This window comes from Musa acuminata, chromosome BXJ1-8 (assembly GCF_036884655.1).
Source record: "Musa acuminata AAA Group cultivar baxijiao chromosome BXJ1-8, Cavendish_Baxijiao_AAA, whole genome shotgun sequence".
Taxonomy (NCBI): domain Eukaryota; kingdom Viridiplantae; phylum Streptophyta; class Magnoliopsida; order Zingiberales; family Musaceae; genus Musa; species Musa acuminata.
The window spans coordinates 43,553,731-43,573,425 of NC_088334.1; the positions used below are offsets into that span (position 1 = coordinate 43,553,731).

The window sequence follows — 19,695 nt, forward strand, 5'->3', positions numbered from 1 at the left end:
CTCTAAAGAGACTTCATTATAGTTGCTAAAGTGGCCTTTCATAATTGTGCTGCTTTTCATAGCAAAACATATGCTGTATTACAATTATGACCGATATATTACGATGGTTTTCTATAAATCTCAATCACGATAAAAAGGTACACATAGCCGATTCCAAATAATTAAAAAAATAACAGTCTTATTATTATTATTATTATTATTATTATTATTATTATTATATCAATATATAAATAATATATCGAATTGTACCATCAGATATTATTAAAAAACAAATATATAATTAAAATGCCAAAAGAGCAATTTTTGCTTCGGTGTGGAAGCATATGGGCCAGAATATAATCACATGCACATGCACATGCACAGCCACATTATATCCACATCATTTGCATTGGAGTCCCACATTGATTGATGTGGGACTGCCTAAACTTTCGTCTTCATTATTCTTTGCAGATTTAATATAGAGGATACCTGTTAACATCAGACAAGGATCAAGTTCTCTCTCTCTCTCTCTATATATATATATAGATAAAAGCTAACAGGAGCATTGTCATGTGAACCAAGAAGAGACACCACCAACAAAAAGGGAGACATGAAATGAGTGGCTTTACAAACAACATAGTGCAGCTATGGATTGATCAACTCTACTGAATATAGAACATTAATTCAACCACTATAAACCAATCACATATTTCTTGATTTTTTTTTCCTAGAGAGGAACAAAGTGAATGCAAGTTAAAATATAGTCACGGTGTAATAAGATTCTTAGTTCAAAGCTTGGCTTAAGGAATGCTCAAATCTGATATGACTCGAGGCAGGATTACAAGTATAATGACAACATTTGGAGTAAACGATAAATTTTCTCACCTTAAAGGGGTAAACTACTTGGCCAGATCAGTCCTCAAAATCAGATCATCGATGATACATGCAAGCCACGGAGAACCACATCACTCGTATGAGTAGACTTCTTCCATGATTGAACTTGCTGCTCTCTCAAGGCATTATGGTGATACCAAAATTTAAATTATCGTGATGACAGGCAACCAAAACAGAATCATCGCTCTTCTGATTTGATTGAGACTCCCTTGTACAATCGGACACGTTCTCTCAAGGCATCTCGTCGTGGCCGTGCTATCTTGTTGTTTGGATCCAGAAGAAGCACCTCCTCAAATGCTTTTAGAGCAGCTCTCAGGTCCTTTTTCTTTTCATATGCATCGCCTAGGTTGTTCCACGCGGTGGCATAGCCGGGTTGAAGCTTCACTGCCTTCTCGAATTGTGCAATACCTTTGTCCAGTTTGTCATCTCGGATGTAACTCACTCCAAGAGCATTATACACCTGTCAAATTAGAGGGAAGTTTATAAGAAAACTAGTACAATAGGCAATAAAAATGTAGCTGGACAGAAGAAACAAACATAATCTATTTCAACATTTTTCTTTTCAACTTATTAGAGTAATGGGACCAATAGCAATATCCAAACATCATCTACAAACTGTTCAGGATCTTACTGATAACAGTATAGTGATGCAGTCTGAACAGTGGGACTTCTATGAAAATTGAATGGTAGAGATTGAACAAATTCTGGCAGACCAAGACCAAGATGGGAGATTATCATCTTTACACATGCAGGCTGTGTGCCTACAAACATATACTAAATCTAAGAACTTAAATCTTGATCACATGGATTGTGAAACCACCTGGACCAACACGGAATGGGTAATACTTATCGGTCCAGCTGGTGGACGAGGCACGGACTGGTACATTGCATTCATTCTCAAACACCATAGAATTTAATTCTGTAACGAATTATGTCACACCATCTTGAGTCCAAAATGTTGTTGAAAATTTAGATGATGAGTAGGACATCCAGGTTATGAATAATGGAAATGGTAACAATTTTTTTGTGACTCGTTTTAATGCTGTTGCACTATAAGTAGTTGAAACAACTTTGCCATCGTAAGGAGAGCATCACATGTATATACTTGGACTTCACAATCGTGAGGAGTGCAATGCATGTACAATTTCACATTTTTCACTAATTAGCATCAATAGCTTGAGGTAACCAAGACAAGTAAATTGGCATACATAGAAGCCTCCCACTGTTTCTTGCCCTGTTCGGTTTATAAAGCAATTCACCATGCCATTTTAACAGGAAATGCCTTATCAATTAGTCATCTCTAAAGTTCCATCATGCACGACATCAATTTTTTATAGAAGTCTTTAATCAGTTAAAAATTACTTTAAAATTTATGAGGAGAAAGGACATAAGGAGATATTATACCAGATGATCCAGAAAAAATGTGCTCATTGGATCTAGGATAAATACACAACAATAACAACTTTGTGCTCCTGCCAGAACAATAAATATAAGGGATAAAAGGAATTCCATAAATTGCCAAAAATGATTACAAACATCTAACCTGAGCTAGATCCTGATCCTCTCTATCCCATTTCTCAATTGCTTGCAACAAATATTTGGTAGCTGCTGGGTAGAACTTTCTCCTAAGCATAACAGCACCAAGTTCAAAATATTCTGTTGCTGTTGCATCACCACTTCGGACTTGCTCCTGCAGATTATAAAATCTGAATTTACAGCATCAATCTTCGTTGTATGATTTAGGAAAAGAAAATACTCCCAAGTACAAAAATCTGCAATCTTAGTGCAATATAAAAGAAGTGTTCCATATTTTAGCAGAAGACAAGAAAATGGAAAAGAAACAATGGCAAACAAAGTGGATGACTAACAAATCAATAAGTTGTACAGCTTTTTCTGCAGTGATACAAAATACATGTTTTACATCAATTTAGGAATCCTAAGATAGTACTGTACTAAAACTGCACTCTCATGCTCATACTCGGAGGAACCACCAAATCCATGCTGGTTATCTCATGGCAACCTTGTGGGATGCTCAAATAATCAATGAATCCTATACTCGTGAGCCCGCCTATTGAATGACTTTGAACTAACCACAAATTTGACTTTAAAGTTTGGATATAACTTGGATTGCAGAACTATGATGTTGTTCTCTTAAACTTGAATCTTGATTTGCTAATATTTACAGGTTTGGATGAAAGATTGAGAAAGATAGAAAGAGTTTAAGTCTTTAAGAGATAGTAAATGAAAGAGGGGAGTGAATGAGGGGTCTAAAGTAGGAAGATAAAAAAAAGATGGGAAATATTTGATCAGTTGGTCGACTTGCTACCCAGTATACATGTGCATACTGGCTAGTTACTGCATGATATGCATTGGTATATGTGTCAAGCGGTATAGCTCATATTGGGACCAAATTGGTTAAAATCACATGATCCACGCACAGGTTGGCTGTTGGATCGGTGAATATTTATCTATATCAACTGGTATGACCATATTTGAATCAATGGTATTTATTTTTTGTGAAGTGACCTACGTACATATATACCTTCTAATTCAATCCCAACCAAATGCAGTCTGCTTGGATTTCAACAATTCCTTGACAGATTACTGGGCAGTGTTGCCATAACACTCTCATAATACATATACGGATTGGTTATTTACCAAAAGATAGTCTTGTGCTAAGAAGTTCCAGAAAAGTTGATGTAAAGTTTAGTTTAATATTTATTGTTAAAAAATGTAATAACTAAAAGATAATATTTATGAAATTACTTTTGCTAAAAGTTATCTATACTTTTTCCCAAGGTTCGTCGTACTGCAACATAATGTTCGGTACGGACGATACATGCCGGTCCAATATGGAACCGATATGGGTAGTACATTAGTACGCTCCCATGTACCATGTGTCGGTATGCTTTGTATGACTCAGTAAAGCTCTGTACGTACCGTACCGATAGTTGGTCGATACATCAGTACGGATCGATAAGACGAACCATGCTTTTTCCTTTAACCACTACCTTGTAACAAAATTTGTCAAAGTTCATTGAGTTTCTTATTTCACTCCTAGGTCAAGTATTATGCTAGCTGACCAAACAATTCCTACTTCCTCTCCAACCATGGATAAAAAAATAAAATTACATTATAGCATTTTTTTTCCAATAATCAACCATGTCAAAATAATTCTTACCTTTTTTTTGCATAATATTAATCATTGGCATGTCTGCAGTACATCCAATAATTCTAAAAAGTGTAAGAAAAACATAAATTGTTTCTTACTTGCAATTCTTTGGCAGAAAGGTCAAGCTCCCGACGAACAAGGACTTGACGAATGACAAAGAAAGTCCCAACTCCAAGAAGACCTAATAACACAAGCAAATACGACAACTGGATTCCCAGTTCGAATAATTCCCCAATCTCATAAATCATGTCCATTTTTGTTCCTTCGCTCGATTGTGCTACTTCAACAGAACTCAACCATGATGTAGCTCCACATGAAAGTGCACATAGCCATTGTAATAGATTAGTGTTGCTTCTAGTCTGATCATTGGAAGATAGGCTTGTAAACTCTGCAAAAAAGGAAAAAAAGGTCCACTAAGATTTTCTATGGTAAATAAGCTAAAAGAAAAGTGCATGCCAGGTATGAGCAGCTCATCAACTCTTTATTGCTAATTGTGTTGGCTTGCATGTCAATTTATTCAGAACTTATATATAGATTAAACTAAGAGGTCATTAAGCTGGTTGTTTGCATATATGAACACAAAAACTAAAAGCTTGCTTGCAAAGTCTTGTTAGAAAAACACTTCTATACTAAAATCTCATAGTCAGTTGTTAATTCAATCCTTTCAATTAGAGAATGAAATCCTTTTTTTCAATAAATAACCACTGATGAGCATGCAAGAAACTAAAAATTGAAACCAGTGGATTTCCAATTATTTTAAAAACTAGATATGAATTATTGAGAAGTTACATCTTCGAGAAAGCAAAGTAAGAAAGCATGTTGATTCAGATCAATGCGACTCCAAAACTAGTGTTGTTTAAACAGAAAACTATTAGCAATCTTTTAATTTGGCATCTTGCAAATATCACAATGCATGTAATATTTTTCAATCACCATAAATGAGCTAATACTTATTCTGTACATATTTCATTTCATACAAAAATTCTTTGATAGTTCTAGGCCTTTTGGCATTATACATCTTCAGTGGATTTAAAAATCCATCAACACTGAAAATTCAAAAAACATAATTAGAATTCCCAATGACCAAATAAGAGGTATCATTAGTTAATTAGTGTATAAGAATAAATCTTCTCTAGAATAATATGACCACAAGAGACACATAATCATGATAAAAATGAGGTTAAGTTACCTTTTCCAGTCTTCAAGACTACGGTCCACATTGTTGCTTCACCATCTGGAATCTGTCTTCCTCCACATAGGAATAAATAGGAAGAGGCAAGAAAAGAGCAAAAAGATGACTTCAGCTTAGGTCAAACTATGGTGTCATATATCTTGTTATATACTCAAGAGTGTGAAAGCAAGAAGAATTTCACGATAAAAATATTCAATGGTCATCTTGTGGAAGTAATTACAAAATATATAATTAGCAAAGTGAAGACCTAAGCTACTAGAGTAAACAAAGTTGGCACATTCCTCACATGTTCACATAAACAAACACAAGAAGAACAGAACAATCCTTCAAATTTAGTAAGCTATTCACCTTTTCTTAAAAGATACAACCCAAGAGAATTTCAAATAGGATCATAAAGACCCATATTTTCACACACATAGTCATGAATCATGTTTGCCTCCAAATAGTCAGAGGTGTAGAGTAGAAAGAAAACATTAACCAGAACATCCATGCAATTTATTATGCCTTAGAAAATTGTTAATCAAACAATTTATTTTAAAGCATGGCATTTTCTGCATCCGATAACTCATTGCCCTTTGCAACCTTGGCACAATGATAATGTTGCCTCTTTGTGACCTAGGAAACTAGAGTTCGAGTCACGAAAATAACCTCTTTAAATATTTAAAGGTAAGGCTGCATACATTGATCTTCCCCAGACCTCGCATTGGCGAGACTCTTGTGCACTGGATACGCCCTTTTTTATTTGTTGATAACTCATTGCCCCATTAGAAATTACAATGTATGACATAAACACAAGCATGAGGGTTGGTTTCAGTTGTATTGTTTGTTTCCATAGGAAGAGAAAAATAATTTGAATGATACAAGATCTATGGTTTTATATAAGTACGCATAATATTATTACATAGATTCACCTAATAAGTTCATATCAGTGACGCATTCGTTTGATGTTCATACAAAAAATCAGAACCAAGAAAAATGAGCTTACTCTTAGCTGAGAGATTCCAACCTTAAACCAGCCCTAACCTAAAAAATAAAAGAACTTAACCATCTGACTCAAAGATATGTAGGTACCAGAAAACAATTTATGATGGTGGATGCTTTCATGTAACATAGAACATGAAATCACCTATAACTCATATAAGCAGGTTGTATCCTATTCAAACAAGTTTAGCTTCAGTTCCACTCACGGTATATTATCAGTTCTAGATCATTATACATCAAATGGTCCATAAGATGTGAAGACTCCACGAGGTCATTTACATCCCTAGCTGGATAACATCAACAAAGAGGATGCATCTACATATACTATAATTCAATTAAAAAAGGATAGCAAGTACCTGCTTGGTTATACAGTGTAAACTCATGCAAAACAAAGTCAATCACCATGGTCTCTCTAGAGACTACACTTGGAAAGATGTAGATGTTCGATATGCAAAAAATTTATTCTAATAGTAATTTCATGTGCACCTATTAAGACTGGGTAGCAACTCAAAAGACAATAGCGGACTACCCTGCGGCATCATCCCATACTGTTTGTTTGCATAAACACTTTTTCATCTAGCTAGAAGCAGAATCCTATCTTTCATTCCGCTTTCTCAACAATTTTAGTGAAAGATCACAAAGTGCCTCTTCATTCATGAATTGGAATTCATCTGATAAACCATCGTAGTTGGCCATTGATAAAGATTTTGGTGGATACCACAAATCTTATAAACTGAAGCTGTTACAAAAGTACCAAAATATTGTTAATTAAAGGCGGGATTTCAACTCACGACCTGCTCTAATACCAAAACAAAGACTTTGATTGGGGTACTACCTAAAAATCCAAAGTGAATGGCTAAAACACTTCAATGGTCAACATTCGATCACCATATTATATGCAACAAGTGAGTATTTTAGGTCAAAGTGAGCAGGAGTTACTGAATGGGAAATAATACGCCACCACAGAACAAACTACCAAGCACATCGACGTATCAAAATTGAGAATATCGAATGCTGGCGGCAAATCAAGAATGCCTACAGCCCCGAAGTGGTTATATCAGTCGTTAACGGAGAAAGATTTCCACCCTTCGCTTCATACCTCTTTTCTCTCCTTGAAGACACAACAGCAGCTCTGTCTCGAATTCCTTCTGATCGCGACGAGGTTCCTCCGGTAACGGAAGCCGCCGCCGGCCAGCTGCAGACGAGGTAGAGAACTGGGGTTGAGGAGCGCCACCGCCGCCGAGCTCGGGAGAGTTCCCATCGGTCGATGGATCGAAGCCCTCCCTCACGATGCAAGCGAAGAGCGGAGCGAAGAGGACTCCCAACCGTAGTGGTGGAAAGAAGGATGGATAAGACGTCACCCTCGTTATCTGAACCGGTCCAATTGGAAACCCACAGAGCGGTTTGATTACATTAAGAGTAAACCAAATTATTCGATGCCAAATCAAATTAATGAGTTGTCCAAATTGAATTAAGTGGATCAAATAAACATAATAACCCAAAAACTGACAACTGTTCGACGATTAAAAATATTTAAAATATCGATAAAAAATTCATCTTATTTAATTTTGGATCGGATTAACTATCTAATTAATCTAAGAAAGCCCAATCGAGTCTCAATCTTTATACTAATTTTTATAATAATTCAATTAATGAATGTTTTAACATATTTAAACTGTCATCACTGTTTAGCGGATTCGGATTCGGATTCGGATTCTATTAGATCCGACCAATATGGAGATCTCGGATTCTGGGTGGATCCGACCCAAAATTATCACTTTTCATTTGATAGGACACATTAGTCCGTTTATTACGCAATCGCAATATATATAAATATATATAAATAAATAAATAAATAAATATATATATATATATATATATCTGTGTGTGTGTGTGTATATGTATGTATATACATATATATATATATATATGTATATATATATATATATACGCTTAATCGCGCGTCTGACCTAAGCAGCGTCACCGCAATCGCATTATAGATTTGGATCGAGGGATTCTTCGTTGCACGGTACAGAGACGACGATGGGATCGACGGAGAAGAAGAGAGCGAGAGCCGCGGTGGTCGTCCTTGGCGACATCGGTCGCAGCCCGCGCATGCAGTACCACGCTCTCTCTCTCGCTGAACAGGCACGTTTCCCGATCCCTTTTGCCCCTTTCTTCCTAGCCCACCCCCCCTTGATCTAGACGCCCTTTTCTCTGTCTTTGTTGCTGCTGGGGGTTCTTGGAGGACAAAGATTTGACGTTTAGTTCTATGCTCCTCACGGATGCACATCCACCGCAATTGATTAATTCTCTAGGCGTTCTGATGAACGCCTTTCCCGGAAACTTCAGTCACACATCTCACTATATACATTTTGAAAATAGTTTTATGCCTATTGTTGAGCTTTTCAGTGTATTTAATTTGTCTGCATTTAGTTTAGTAGTCAAGCTTCCTATGGAATATAGTAGTTGATCCATACTTTTACATCATCCCAAGTCTTCTCCTATCCTGATTTCTTACTACTTACGAAATTGTTGTTTTTTCCCCTCTTCTGCAGGCAAATCTAGAGGTGGACATCGTAGCAAATGGAGGTCTAATTTATATTTTATATACAATTTTTTTATTTGTTTTCTTACTTCTCTGAGCTTATGTTGCTTCTCTTGTCATTTTTAAGGGGCCTATTACCTTTTCAATTTGTGTCTATTCAGGAATCAACAATCACATCATTTTTTTTCAGTCACTTGAATCTTTATCCTGAGATTTTATAGATGATTGTATTAGCCTGTTTATATGTCATGCACGATTTTACCTTCTAGAATGGTATGTTCTCACTCACGCCACATTTCTTGATTTGTAAGATCAGTTGATCCTGATCCAGATCTGCCCACGTTTCAACCTATTCCAATTATGTTCAAGACAATCCTAGATAGACTCTGATCATTTCTAGCCTTTGTTGGTTGATTAACTGATTTTATCTTAGATCCTAAGCCAATCAGAACTTGATCCCAATGCTGTAATCCTTGATATTCAGAGCTGGACTGAGTTATACTTGCAATTTTTATACAACCATTTTGTTCTATGTCTTTCCTTTCTCATTAATGATTAATGAACAGGTAGTGATCCTCATGTGGCTATAAGAGAGAACCATTCTATTCATTTGTACCAAATGGTACATATTTCTATCTTGCTTTTTTTTGTGAACATGCTTTAAGATGCCGTATGTGTACTGAGCTATTTTTTCCTGTTTCAGAGGTCCATACACCTCAGAGGATTATCAAAGATATCAAGTGCATTGACACTAGTAATCAAGGCTGCATTGCAATTTGTTATCTTAGTTTGGTTTCTTTGTGTTAAGATTCCTCGTCCAGATGTTTTCCTTGTGCAGGTCAGACATCGTCTTAAAAATCTATTTATACATGCATGACTATGTAATAGTTGGTGATCAATGTAAAAGGCCAATATTTATGAGTTTGTTTCATCTGACTATCCATTATTGCATGCCAATTTATGAAAGTGCTCAATGAGTTTGCATCTCATTCTTATATTTTTTTTTTAAATGTATAATTATAGTCCTTCATAGTCTGTGATCTTACTTGGTAATATCATGCATGTTCATAAAAGTGGTACAATTTTAACCATAGATAACAAATGTAATACTCAAGAAATTTGTTTAAGTGTCCTGCAAAATCATGAATGTTGGAGAAAGCTTTAATAAAATGGAAGTGTACAAATTGTAACATGGTTTGAGGTTTTTCTATTGAGTTTGACTTCGGTCAATGGCTGCAGTGGAACTTTTGGCAGTTTCAGAATATGTTTCAGAATTTCTATAGTTTTGGGTGGATACATCTCATTTGCTTTAAATATATGATATTACCTGATATTAATGGAATGTTGGACTTACAAATTTTGTAGTTGAGTATTTTAGATACTTTAGTCTACATATGGAAGGCTTCTAAAAAGTACTTTTGCTTTACTCTATCATGTTGAAGTTTATGGCCACTGGATATAACTTTATCAGCAACTTGACATCTTTTTATCTTCTATTTGGGGCAGAATCCACCATCTGTTCCCACATTAGCTGCTGTCAAACTGTCTAGCTGGTTAAGACGATCTAAATTTATAATTGATTGGCACAACTTTGGATATACACTTCTTGGGTTATCCCACGGAAGAAGCCATATAATTGTGAAAACCTACCATTGGTAATTTTTTTTGAGTTTCCTAAAGTTATTTGTATAAAGTTGACTAGCTTCTATAGTAAAATTATACTTAATTCTTTCTGGATGTTTCACTTTTTTAGGTTTGAAAGTTATTTTGGGAGGATGACGGATGGCTCATTATGTGTTACAAGGGCAATGCAACATGAACTTGCTGAAAATTGGCGAATCAAGTGAGTGAATTGATGAAAGTTTAGCTCATTCATGAAACTTGTACATAAAAGGTTGGGATATTATGCATTTCTGTACCATTCGTTAATATCACAGAGCAACTGTGCTTTATGATCAGCCGCCTGAGTTCTTCCATCCTATTTCAATGAGGCAGATGCATGAGGTGACATGAGTTTTTTTTGTCACATCTCTTTTTCCTCGTATGTAGATTTGTAGTGGTGACTCTGAGATATGCCATAGTTGTTTTCTAGGTTGCAGAATGATATCTGTCGACCAAATGGAGTTTGCGATTGTGTTAGTGCTGGTAAATCTTATTAAATAACCAGTTTTTACATCTACATCATAGCATCTTCTGTTTTGGTGCTAATTTTCTGAAACACTTCTATCTTCTAGTTGCAGTGCAAGAAGGTTTGGATACTGATGAGGCCATCACTGAGTTGAATCAATCTAGTGATACATTGTTTAGTTCTCAGATTGACAGTAACATTTTTTTGAAACCAAACAGACCAGCCCTTGTTGCCAGTAGTACAAGCTGGTAAGTTTCATATGGTAGGAGATTCATAGTACATCTTTTTTACATATTTGATTTTTAGAATACATATTTAACAAAGTTCCTTATAATTCATAATAAATATCAGTGCCAATTGTTGTGTGATAAAATTTTTCCACTAATTATTTTGTAGAGTTTCTTATCTGGTGTTTTCATTGTTTCAAATATTGTGATATATCGATTATACTGTACCTGTTTAATGCCATCGTCATACTGGTACCAATGTAGCAATCGTTATCATACTGGTAATTTGTACTGATCACACCGATTGAGCTTATTGAGCATAAGTCTTTGAACTTAAGTCTTATTGTTCACACATCCCTGAAATTATGATCAATGAAGCAGCCTTGATGGCATTAAGACTGAGATCTCTGACAACCTTATCTTTCTTAGCTTGTGGATTGGCATCATGCTGTGAATGTGTCATTCTGAGTTTCGAAATCAGTTTTGGAAGTCTTAATCCAAAATGATTTGTTTATTTTCCAGTGGTATGTACACGAAACCATTTATCTAGAACTGCTTCTGGCTCTACTCAGGGTATCAAAAGTAACTATACCCCACACCATCAAACTAAACTGTGTGCTGGAAAATTTATCAAAAAGAAAATAAGAAAAACAAATGAAGCTCCCTTGTTGAAGATTTAGTTTTCTTGTATTTACTGACTTTGTGAAGATTTGTCTGCTCAATTTTTAAATATATGCAGGACTCCAGATGAAGATTTTAGCATACTTCTTCAAGCAGCACTCATGTATGATAGGCGTGTTGCTGCAGCCCTAGGTGAGAATGATTCAATTGTTGAAGAGAAGTTGTGGATGGACATCAGCAATGGGGAACAGCAATTGTACCCTCGATTGTTGTTTGTCATAACTGGTATGAATTTTTTTATGAAAGCAACCCTTACCTCTGCTAGTATGATGTCATCCAAATTTCAAAGGACGCATTGAATTATGAAGGTAAAGGGCCTGAAAAGAAGAAATACGAAGAGCAGATAAAGAAATTAAAGTTGAGGCGTGTGGCCTTCAGAACGATGTGGCTATCAGCTGAGGATTATCCATTGTTACTTGGTGGGCTAATATATTGATTTGCAAAGAAGTGCATATCTAACCTTCTTATGTCCATATGATCAAGTGGATATTTGACTTATGTTCGGTTCCAGGCTCTGCAGATCTTGGTGTATCCTTGCACACTTCTTCATCTGGTTTGGACCTTCCCATGAAGGTAATTCTTGATTGAATCACTTGCTGGTGGTTGACATAAAGGTTCCTATATTTTTATTAAAGTTCAACTCATTGTCTTCAGGTTGTTGATATGTTTGGATGTGGACTGCCTGTGTGTGCTGCTTCATATTCTTGGTACAAAATTTAGAGCACTGATGTGATATGATTGCTCAAGTACATTCACAAACTAACTAATTGATTTTGCATGTAATGCTTCTAGCATTAAGGAACTTGTTAAAGTTGAGAAAAATGGGCTGCTATTTTCATCACCATCTGAGCTTGCTGATGAATTTATGGTAAGTGTTTTCTCAAGCATCCTATGATGCTATCCAGTTCCTATTTTCTTCAAGTAGAAGTTTTGCAAATAGCAGTTGCTGACTGTAGCGAAATTATTAAAACAAAAAAGAACCTTAAGATGATCTAGACTAAGTGATTAGGTGTTATGTTTTGTTTGTTCATTCATTTTCTTAAAATCTTGAACATTCAATTTTGAGGAGTTCTGTGCAGATGCTTTTCAAAGGCTTCCCAGAGAAATGTGAGGCCCTGAAATCTTTAAAGGATGGTGCTTTAGCTACAAGCTCAAGCTCAAGATGGTCCACAGAGTGGGAGAGTCATGCGTTGCCACTGATTTCTGAGGCAAGTTTCTTATATAACTGACAGTATATGCTTATTTTGGTTCAACACAATTTTGATGATCCAAAACAATGTGCCTTTTTTGGCTTTGTATTAGTCAGTTTTATATGCATGCTGTCGATGGGTCACTGTAAGTTTGCAAACTTGCTTGTTCCTTTTATAAGGTATTTGCAGGGAAATTTATTCTAGATATGAATCTCAAGATTTTAATCACTTTCTGATGCATTTAGTTGTACTAGCTTAGCAGTGTAAAGTTAATTTTTTAGTGAGGGTGGTGAAAAGCTTCCTATTTGAATGAAACGGTTAGGATTCATGAGATTTAAACTGCAAATTTTCTCAGTCAATATATCAAGGATTCAACTCCACAAAGAAGTTCCTCATATTCTAGTGGTTGGCTGGATATCGGTTGAAGCTGTCAAGAACAGTGAAATGCAAGTATAGTGTTCTCAATTGATGCATCTCCATATAGATATCACAAAAAAACTCCAGAGGAACTTTGTTCTTTTTCTTGTGGACTCTTGTTTCTATGGTTGGCTTGATAACCATAGAAACTGAAAAGTTGTTGCTTCTCCCAAACAAGTGCATTATCTGATTTTGGTGGTTTTGAACATTTTTGTAGGTAATATCAGAGAAACAAAGATGACAGGTGGTGGAACCATCAGTATTTGAAGATAACTCTTTGCTTGGAAATCAAGGATTTCCACTGATGTCTCCATGCCTGATTCAATGATCTTATAAATGTCATGGGGGCATACAAGACATGAAAGCTACAAACAGCAATGAGTAAAAACTTGAACAAACTTTTGTTTGGGCTAATTTTACATGTAACTGTATCACATATTATAACTAAGTGTTGTCATATTTGGAGTGTGCTTGGATATGATATCATTGTTGGAAAGTTAATTTTGCTGCTTCCTGCTTGTGCAACCTGCAAGAGATGCTCAGTTGGATCAGTTCATGCATGTGGATGGCACTCAGGTGTCAACCCTTTGATGTAACAGTAAATACTAAGACTTGAACAGGAGCAGCAAGCCAAACATTTGAGATTGGATGAATGCCTGTAGTATCGATATACCCAAAACTGAGCTGCAATTCTGACTTACAAATAACCTTCAAAGGTAAGCAATGAGCAACCACTTGAATAGGAAGTTGTAAAGGTTACATTGAACTTCAATGTCAACCATGCAAGTTATATTCTGGCAAACACTTAATTCAAAGAAGATAGTTTCTTTGTCTGAAGCTCAAATACCTCTGGCTGACCGATCTTCGTGACCTTTCTTCCTTTGTGTTTCGTGCATCGCTTCCTTGCAGGCAGTGGTAGATTCATGCAAATTGAGCCATCATCTAAATGAACACCACATACATATGATCTTACTGTTTCTGCTGAGCTAGATGTGCCACTCCCAGTTACCCTCTTTCCTTTATGCTCCTCACACCTCTTTCTTCCAGGAACAGGCTTCCTTCTACAAATATCTCCATCCTCTGCTACCACCCCACAGATGTTTACTTCAAGTTTGGGGATGAGTTTTTGCATTTCTTCTGCAGGAGGCCAGCTTTCCCAGCCGCTTGAGGATTTATAAATATGAGGTATTCTCTGGTGCTTAGGTTGAACCATTTTCCCAGCAGCACTATCCTCGGAGCATACAAGAGATGAGTTATCCTCTATCATTCTTATGTCTCTACTTGTCAGATTGCTGTTAACAGTAATCCTCTTTCCTTTATGCTCTGAACACCTTTTGCGTCTTGGCACAGGTTTATTTCTACAGATGTGTCCATTACCAATGGCCACTCCACAAACTTTTTCATCTTGAGTAAGGTTATCGTTCGGTTGAACTGACTGACGCTGTGACTTGACAAATTTGAAGATTTGAGGGAGAGAACCTCTCGTCTTCTCTGATTCCACTTCATCAATTGACAAACCTGCATCAATCTTGATCCCTACATTTTTGCTAAATACGGGCCACTTCCACTGCTTGAACTTACTTAGTAAACCAGAATTAGACCTGGTTGATGCCTTATCTAATTTTAACAGGATATCTTCACGCCGACAAGCACCATTTCCACGCCTGTTCCATGCATAATCAAAGAAATTAAGTAGCTGTTCCTCCATCTTCTCTGCTTCTTTTTTGTCTTTCATCTGCTTACACACAAAGAGATACTGTTTAGGCATTTAGGAACTAAAACAATAAAGAGTAAAACACATTAAAAAGAACAAAAAATGTTAGACAGGTTGTGACATATACCTGATTTTGTGTTTCGTATGTATGTTTGAATAAAGAGTGAAGGCCTAACTCTAAGAAGTTAATTCGCTGGTATTGTCTTGATAACACGCAGACACTAAGAAAAAAATTAAGATACAAAGTCGATGCCAGCATTAACCCAATGGATAGAAAGTCCATGGAGTTAACTCCATAATGATACTTTAATTTATTTTATGCTTGAATTTCAAGATGCCCATAAAAAACTTGAGAAGTAAGATCATATATTTATATACTAATATTAAAATATACTAATAGATCAACTTTAGAAGAAGAAGAAGTGAGACCAACTTTAGACATGTATTAATGTATACTAATAGATGATACAAAATAAGGTAATACAATAATGAATAAATTGAAGCAGGTAGACAAAAGAATAAGGATGTAACAAGTTCTAACAATGCATCACGATCCTGATCTTAATATTAACTAGAATTTTGAGTCGACAAATATAAGAAAAGAATCCAACCATTGTAGAAGGTAACTAGTTAGTTGCCTTAAGACAAACCAGATTGACTAACACAGAGATGTCATGTCAGAAGTGTCAATCAGTACTGTTCTATGGTACATCCTACGACTCAATATCCAAAAGGACAAATTGTATTCTATTTATAGAAAAGAAAGCCATGACTGGGCAACAATCATGGCAGCAACTCAGTGTCACAAACTGTAACTTTTATGAATGTAAAACAGCCTATTCATCATATATCTAATAGCCAACATCAAACTTGCCAGAAGAAATAAGAGAACCAGTTTTTCCAAACACAAATTGAGACATAATTATGGCAATTAAAGTCCATTCTTGAAAGTCCTCTAAGATGGCTTCTAAGTCTTAGTGCCTTCTAAGTCTAAAGATCATAGCCCCAACTCAATGTTCATTCCTTTCCATAGTAATATCAAACATGTTAATAATATATGCAAAATAAATCATAGGCTTACCGGAGCCCATCTGTACACAATGGAATAGCCCTTCGAGAAGATTTCTTTAAATAAACCAGGTCCTTTTTGGAGACAAGGAGTTTCACTTTCCGCTGAATAAGTAAATGAATTTCCATGGTCCAAATGAGATCCTGCACGTCCATACTGTTGAAGCCTTGTTCTAACATTATCAGCTTGACCAAGATATACGACAACAATGTCCTTTAAAGCATGCTGACGGGTCTTGGTGCCTCTTCCATCAGTTGGAGTCACAGCAATGCCTAATTCATAGAGTCCAGGGCACAAACAATTAGCAGGAAGGTTATGAATTTTATATCTCTCCGCCCCATTCTTGCCCAAGGAATGATCCTCCCAATCCGATGATCCAATAACAATCTGAGAAAGTGAAGAAACCACATCAAGTTTCATAACGTGTGGTAACATGTGGATCTAAGAAGGCAAGAATAATGTTTCGTACCAATGTATGCATCATATATGTGCTTATTATATATGCTGCAACAAAATTCAAGCACAACTTTGTAGCACTTTTGTTTTCATATGAAACAACTTCCTTCTCATTCAGGTTTAGCAAGTCATAATCTATATTACGATTTATGATTATGTAGAATTTGGCAATTGCAAAAAAGAAAAAAGGGCATAAACCCATTTAGCGATTCTTCAGGCTTCAGATATAAGCTGTATGCTGATGTGGCAAAGACTTGTTTTATTTCATATCATCATGAGATCGGATGTCTAATCACATATCAGAAAATGCCATTATACCCCAAATAAAACTAAATGTGCATAAACTACCAGAATAATAGTATAGATCTCCCATTCCATTATATAATCTGGTCACATTAAAGCATTATGTTATATGCAACATTTATCGGACAGCTTCTCCAACTGAGGAGTGAACAGTTAACAACATGGATTGTACAGTATGCACCTTAGAATGGAATGTTAATCAATTTACTTTCTTAGCATCACATGCTCTTAAGAAACGATTGTGATACGAAAATAATGTTTAAACATCTATAAGTTAGTGAGAATTATTCAGTCTCTAACTGCTTGGTTTTGTTAAAAGTACAACCAAAGATAAGCTGGTGGCTACCAAGACAATGTCTGTACAATATCAGGATACAGTAACACACAATAATTTAGAAACAATGAAATAACTGTGGAAAACATGAATCACTGATTATCTGTATGGAACTAAATATGAAATGGTAATGGTGTATAAGACATTGACATTACATAGATATCTAACTTATGTTTATTGATATAAACTCATTGGATAACACAATAGTTAATGTCATAACTTTTCTGCTATCAAGATAGGTGATGCAAAACAATAAACAGAAAGAAATGCAGACTGTGTGACTGAAAGGTATGCATGGACTACCAAGCTAAATCCGCCGGCCACTTTTTGATAACTCAGGAAGCATGGAGGTGGTTCTGCCATATTGGACCAATTAGCAAAAGATAGACGATTAAATGCATAGGAAACGAAGAAAAACTCGGACTTTTTAAAGATTGCAAAATCAGCGAATACAAGTAAACAAACTCTAGAAGCACTGTTCGAGTTAAGTACACTGTCGGTTTCCTTTTACCCTTTTTCTTTTAATCGTGCACATAGAATGCATCAAAAGCATGGCGTTGTTGGGCGAATTAGCGAAGGAAGTAGCCCAAGGTATATAGAAAAATGAGGAAAAGCTCTGATTTTTAATCGAAGAAGAGAAATAGATTGCAAAATCAGCGAACACAAGTCAACAAACACTATTCGTGCTAAGTACATTTCTCTGTTGATCTCCATTTTCCCCTTCTATTTGGGGGCATAAAACGCATTGGAGGTGCCATGTTCATCATAGTTTCCTTCTCCTCAAAAAGGAGAACTTTTGATTTCCTCTCGGAAACTAAAGCTCCGAAAACCCCAAGACTCCAGCCTTCATCGATCCATTAGAATAATAAGGAGAAGAAGAAGGGGAATGAGGGTTCGACGGACCTTCCAATCGGAGAAGACGGAGTCATGCTTGGTGCGGTGGCATTCCTCCCTGCGGAGCCTGGAGGAGTCCATCATAACCCTTCACTTGCGGCGTCGAGGGGGTGGAGTCGTGCCCTTATTCCCTCCCCCCCCTCCATCCACCTCCCTTCGCCCCCTACCTCCTCCTTTTGGATTCGATGGCCAAAAACACTGGTCCACTTGCCACATACATCCCAAGGCTGTTTGACTTCGTGCGGTGCTGTCGTTGACTTGCGGCCAACGAAGTCCATTTGGTAAAGCGAGAGAAGAACTCAGATTTATTGGTTTGATTGTGAAAAATATCACACAAAAAAGCCTATTTGTTAATTATTTTTTATGGGGCCATAAATAAACTTTTAACTCAGATGAAATATGGATTCTACAATGATATTGATGAATTTTGATCATCAATTCAATGTGATGAAATTAATATCATCTGGTCCATTTTCTTAGTGTCCAGAAGAGGTTATGACTCATGATTCAAAAAGAATTTCTTCTGAAATCAAAGAATCTATATCCCATTTCAATTCATTCCTTATAAAAAAATAATTACATTAAGAACAAATAAAAAAGCTCATAAAGATTTTTATATATTTTTTTTTATAAAGGATAAGTGGTGAGAGAGAATTTGATCAGAAAAATTGTGATTATAAGGTGCACAAAGAGATGTTTTATTCCGTTAGATTGCATGATATACTTTGATACCTATATCTTGGGTGAATGCACAACATATGCTTTGCTCAGCTATAGCTTATCCAACACTTTGATACTCATTTATAAAGGGACACTTTTGCCTCGTTGAATGATTATGATGATTATTTTTTAATTTGGATGAACACATCTTCTACTTTTTTTTTTTTTTTAATCTAGGATGAATGTATTATATGAATATTTCAAATGTTCTTTCGATCGGATATAGGCACAACTAGGATGAATGATTATGATCATAGGTGAATGCACCATGCATAATAGGATACTTTGCTTGGCTATACTGTTATAGTCAATCTGACACTTTGATATTGTTTATCCTAAGCGAAACTTTGATATTGTTTATCGACTATAGCCCATAATAAGACACGTTGATATTATTTATCCTAAGATACATAATATATCTTAGGCCAATAATTTATTATTATTATTATTATTATTATTTTGTCTAGGATGAATGCATTATAAATATTCTTTCGACTACAAGCATAGTCAACAAGAGATGATATAGTCACTATTTGTATAATACTTAGACGAATCATATTGATAATAGAGAGAATTTTTATGATAGACTTTGGCTCAAGTCTTGATTTGAATAATGGGTTGGGATTATCTTGACGTGCAATTCAAGTTCAAGAACATATGAGTTAGGCTATACACGATCATATAGGGTCAAATCAAGTATGCGGGTGCACAAATTAGGCCTAATTAAGTTGGTCAATAGTTATAACTATTTTGGTTCCTCCTCTTAAGCGAAATAGAAAGCATTAAAGCTTAGGTT

At 35.8% G+C, this 19,695-nt stretch overlaps 3 protein-coding genes across 6 annotated transcripts; 1 reads left to right on the top strand and 2 right to left on the bottom strand.

Moving 5' to 3' along the window:
• Positions 1–631: 631 nt before the first annotated feature.
• On the bottom strand, positions 632–7,594 carry LOC103995357 (tetratricopeptide repeat domain-containing protein PYG7, chloroplastic). 3 transcript variants are annotated; one of them, XM_009415925.3, is made up of 5 exons: positions 7,318–7,594; positions 5,235–5,286; positions 4,144–4,433; positions 2,417–2,563; positions 632–1,333 (listed from the first exon to the last, which is right to left on the bottom strand). In XM_009415925.3, the coding sequence occupies exons 1-5, from the start codon at positions 7,477–7,479 to the stop codon at positions 1,052–1,054; spliced, it is 933 nt and encodes a 310-aa protein (XP_009414200.1). In that variant the 5' UTR covers positions 7,480–7,594; the 3' UTR covers positions 632–1,051. The 3 variants fall into 3 exon arrangements, with proteins under 3 accessions (XP_009414200.1, XP_064936002.1, XP_064936003.1); XM_065079930.1 differs by having other exon boundaries at positions 5,235–5,290; positions 7,318–7,453; XM_065079931.1 differs by having other exon boundaries at positions 5,235–5,294; positions 7,318–7,450.
• A 590-nt stretch (positions 7,595–8,184) lies between these two features.
• LOC135588015 (UDP-glycosyltransferase TURAN-like) lies at positions 8,185–13,934 on the top strand. 2 transcript variants are annotated; one of them, XM_065079933.1, is made up of 16 exons: positions 8,185–8,366; positions 8,777–8,810; positions 9,333–9,388; positions 9,470–9,604; positions 10,273–10,421; positions 10,520–10,609; positions 10,704–10,770; positions 10,848–10,911; positions 11,001–11,142; positions 11,861–12,027; positions 12,111–12,221; positions 12,314–12,375; positions 12,457–12,509; positions 12,595–12,670; positions 12,882–13,010; positions 13,627–13,934. In XM_065079933.1, exons 1-16 carry the CDS (start codon positions 8,262–8,264, stop codon positions 13,648–13,650), a joined length of 1,464 nt encoding a protein of 487 aa, XP_064936005.1. In that variant the 5' UTR covers positions 8,185–8,261; the 3' UTR covers positions 13,651–13,934. The 2 variants fall into 2 exon arrangements, with proteins under 2 accessions (XP_064936005.1, XP_064936006.1); XM_065079934.1 differs by having other exon boundaries at positions 11,007–11,142.
• A 184-nt stretch (positions 13,935–14,118) lies between these two features.
• On the bottom strand, positions 14,119–18,374 carry LOC135588016 (protein EFFECTOR OF TRANSCRIPTION 2-like). Its single transcript, XM_065079935.1, has 3 exons — positions 18,189–18,374; positions 16,205–16,579; positions 14,119–15,144 (listed from the first exon to the last, which is right to left on the bottom strand). The coding sequence occupies exons 1-3, from the start codon at positions 18,261–18,263 to the stop codon at positions 14,215–14,217; spliced, it is 1,380 nt and encodes a 459-aa protein (XP_064936007.1). The 5' UTR covers positions 18,264–18,374; the 3' UTR covers positions 14,119–14,214.
• Between the last annotated feature and the right edge of the window lie 1,321 nt (positions 18,375–19,695).

Bases quoted from the DNA above. Each gene is read 5' to 3' on its own strand.
- LOC103995357 (XM_009415925.3), bottom strand. From the start codon at position 7,479: ATGGGAACTCTCCCGAGCTCGGCGGCGGTGGCGCTCCTCAACCCCAGT. The intron at 2,564-4,143 runs GTAAGAAACAAT...TATAATCTGCAG, and splicing joins TTTCTGCCAAAGAATTGCAA to GAGCAAGTCCGAAGTGGTGA. The intron at 1,334-2,416 runs GTTAGATGTTTG...CTAATTTGACAG, and splicing joins AGGATCAGGATCTAGCTCAG to GTGTATAATGCTCTTGGAGT.
- LOC135588015 (XM_065079933.1), top strand. From the start codon at position 8,262: ATGGGATCGACGGAGAAGAAGAGAGCGAGAGCCGCGGTGGTCGTCCTT. The intron at 10,912-11,000 runs GTAAATCTTATT...TCTATCTTCTAG, and splicing joins TTGCGATTGTGTTAGTGCTG to TTGCAGTGCAAGAAGGTTTG. The intron at 12,028-12,110 runs GTATGAATTTTT...TGAATTATGAAG, and splicing joins ATTGTTGTTTGTCATAACTG to GTAAAGGGCCTGAAAAGAAG.
- LOC135588016 (XM_065079935.1), bottom strand. From the start codon at position 18,263: ATGATGGACTCCTCCAGGCTCCGCAGGGAGGAATGCCACCGCACCAAG. The intron at 16,580-18,188 runs GTCCGTCGAACC...TCACTTTCTCAG, and splicing joins CCGTCTTCTCCGATTGGAAG to ATTGTTATTGGATCATCGGA. The intron at 15,145-16,204 runs GTAAGCCTATGA...GTGTGTAAGCAG, and splicing joins TTGTGTACAGATGGGCTCCG to ATGAAAGACAAAAAAGAAGC.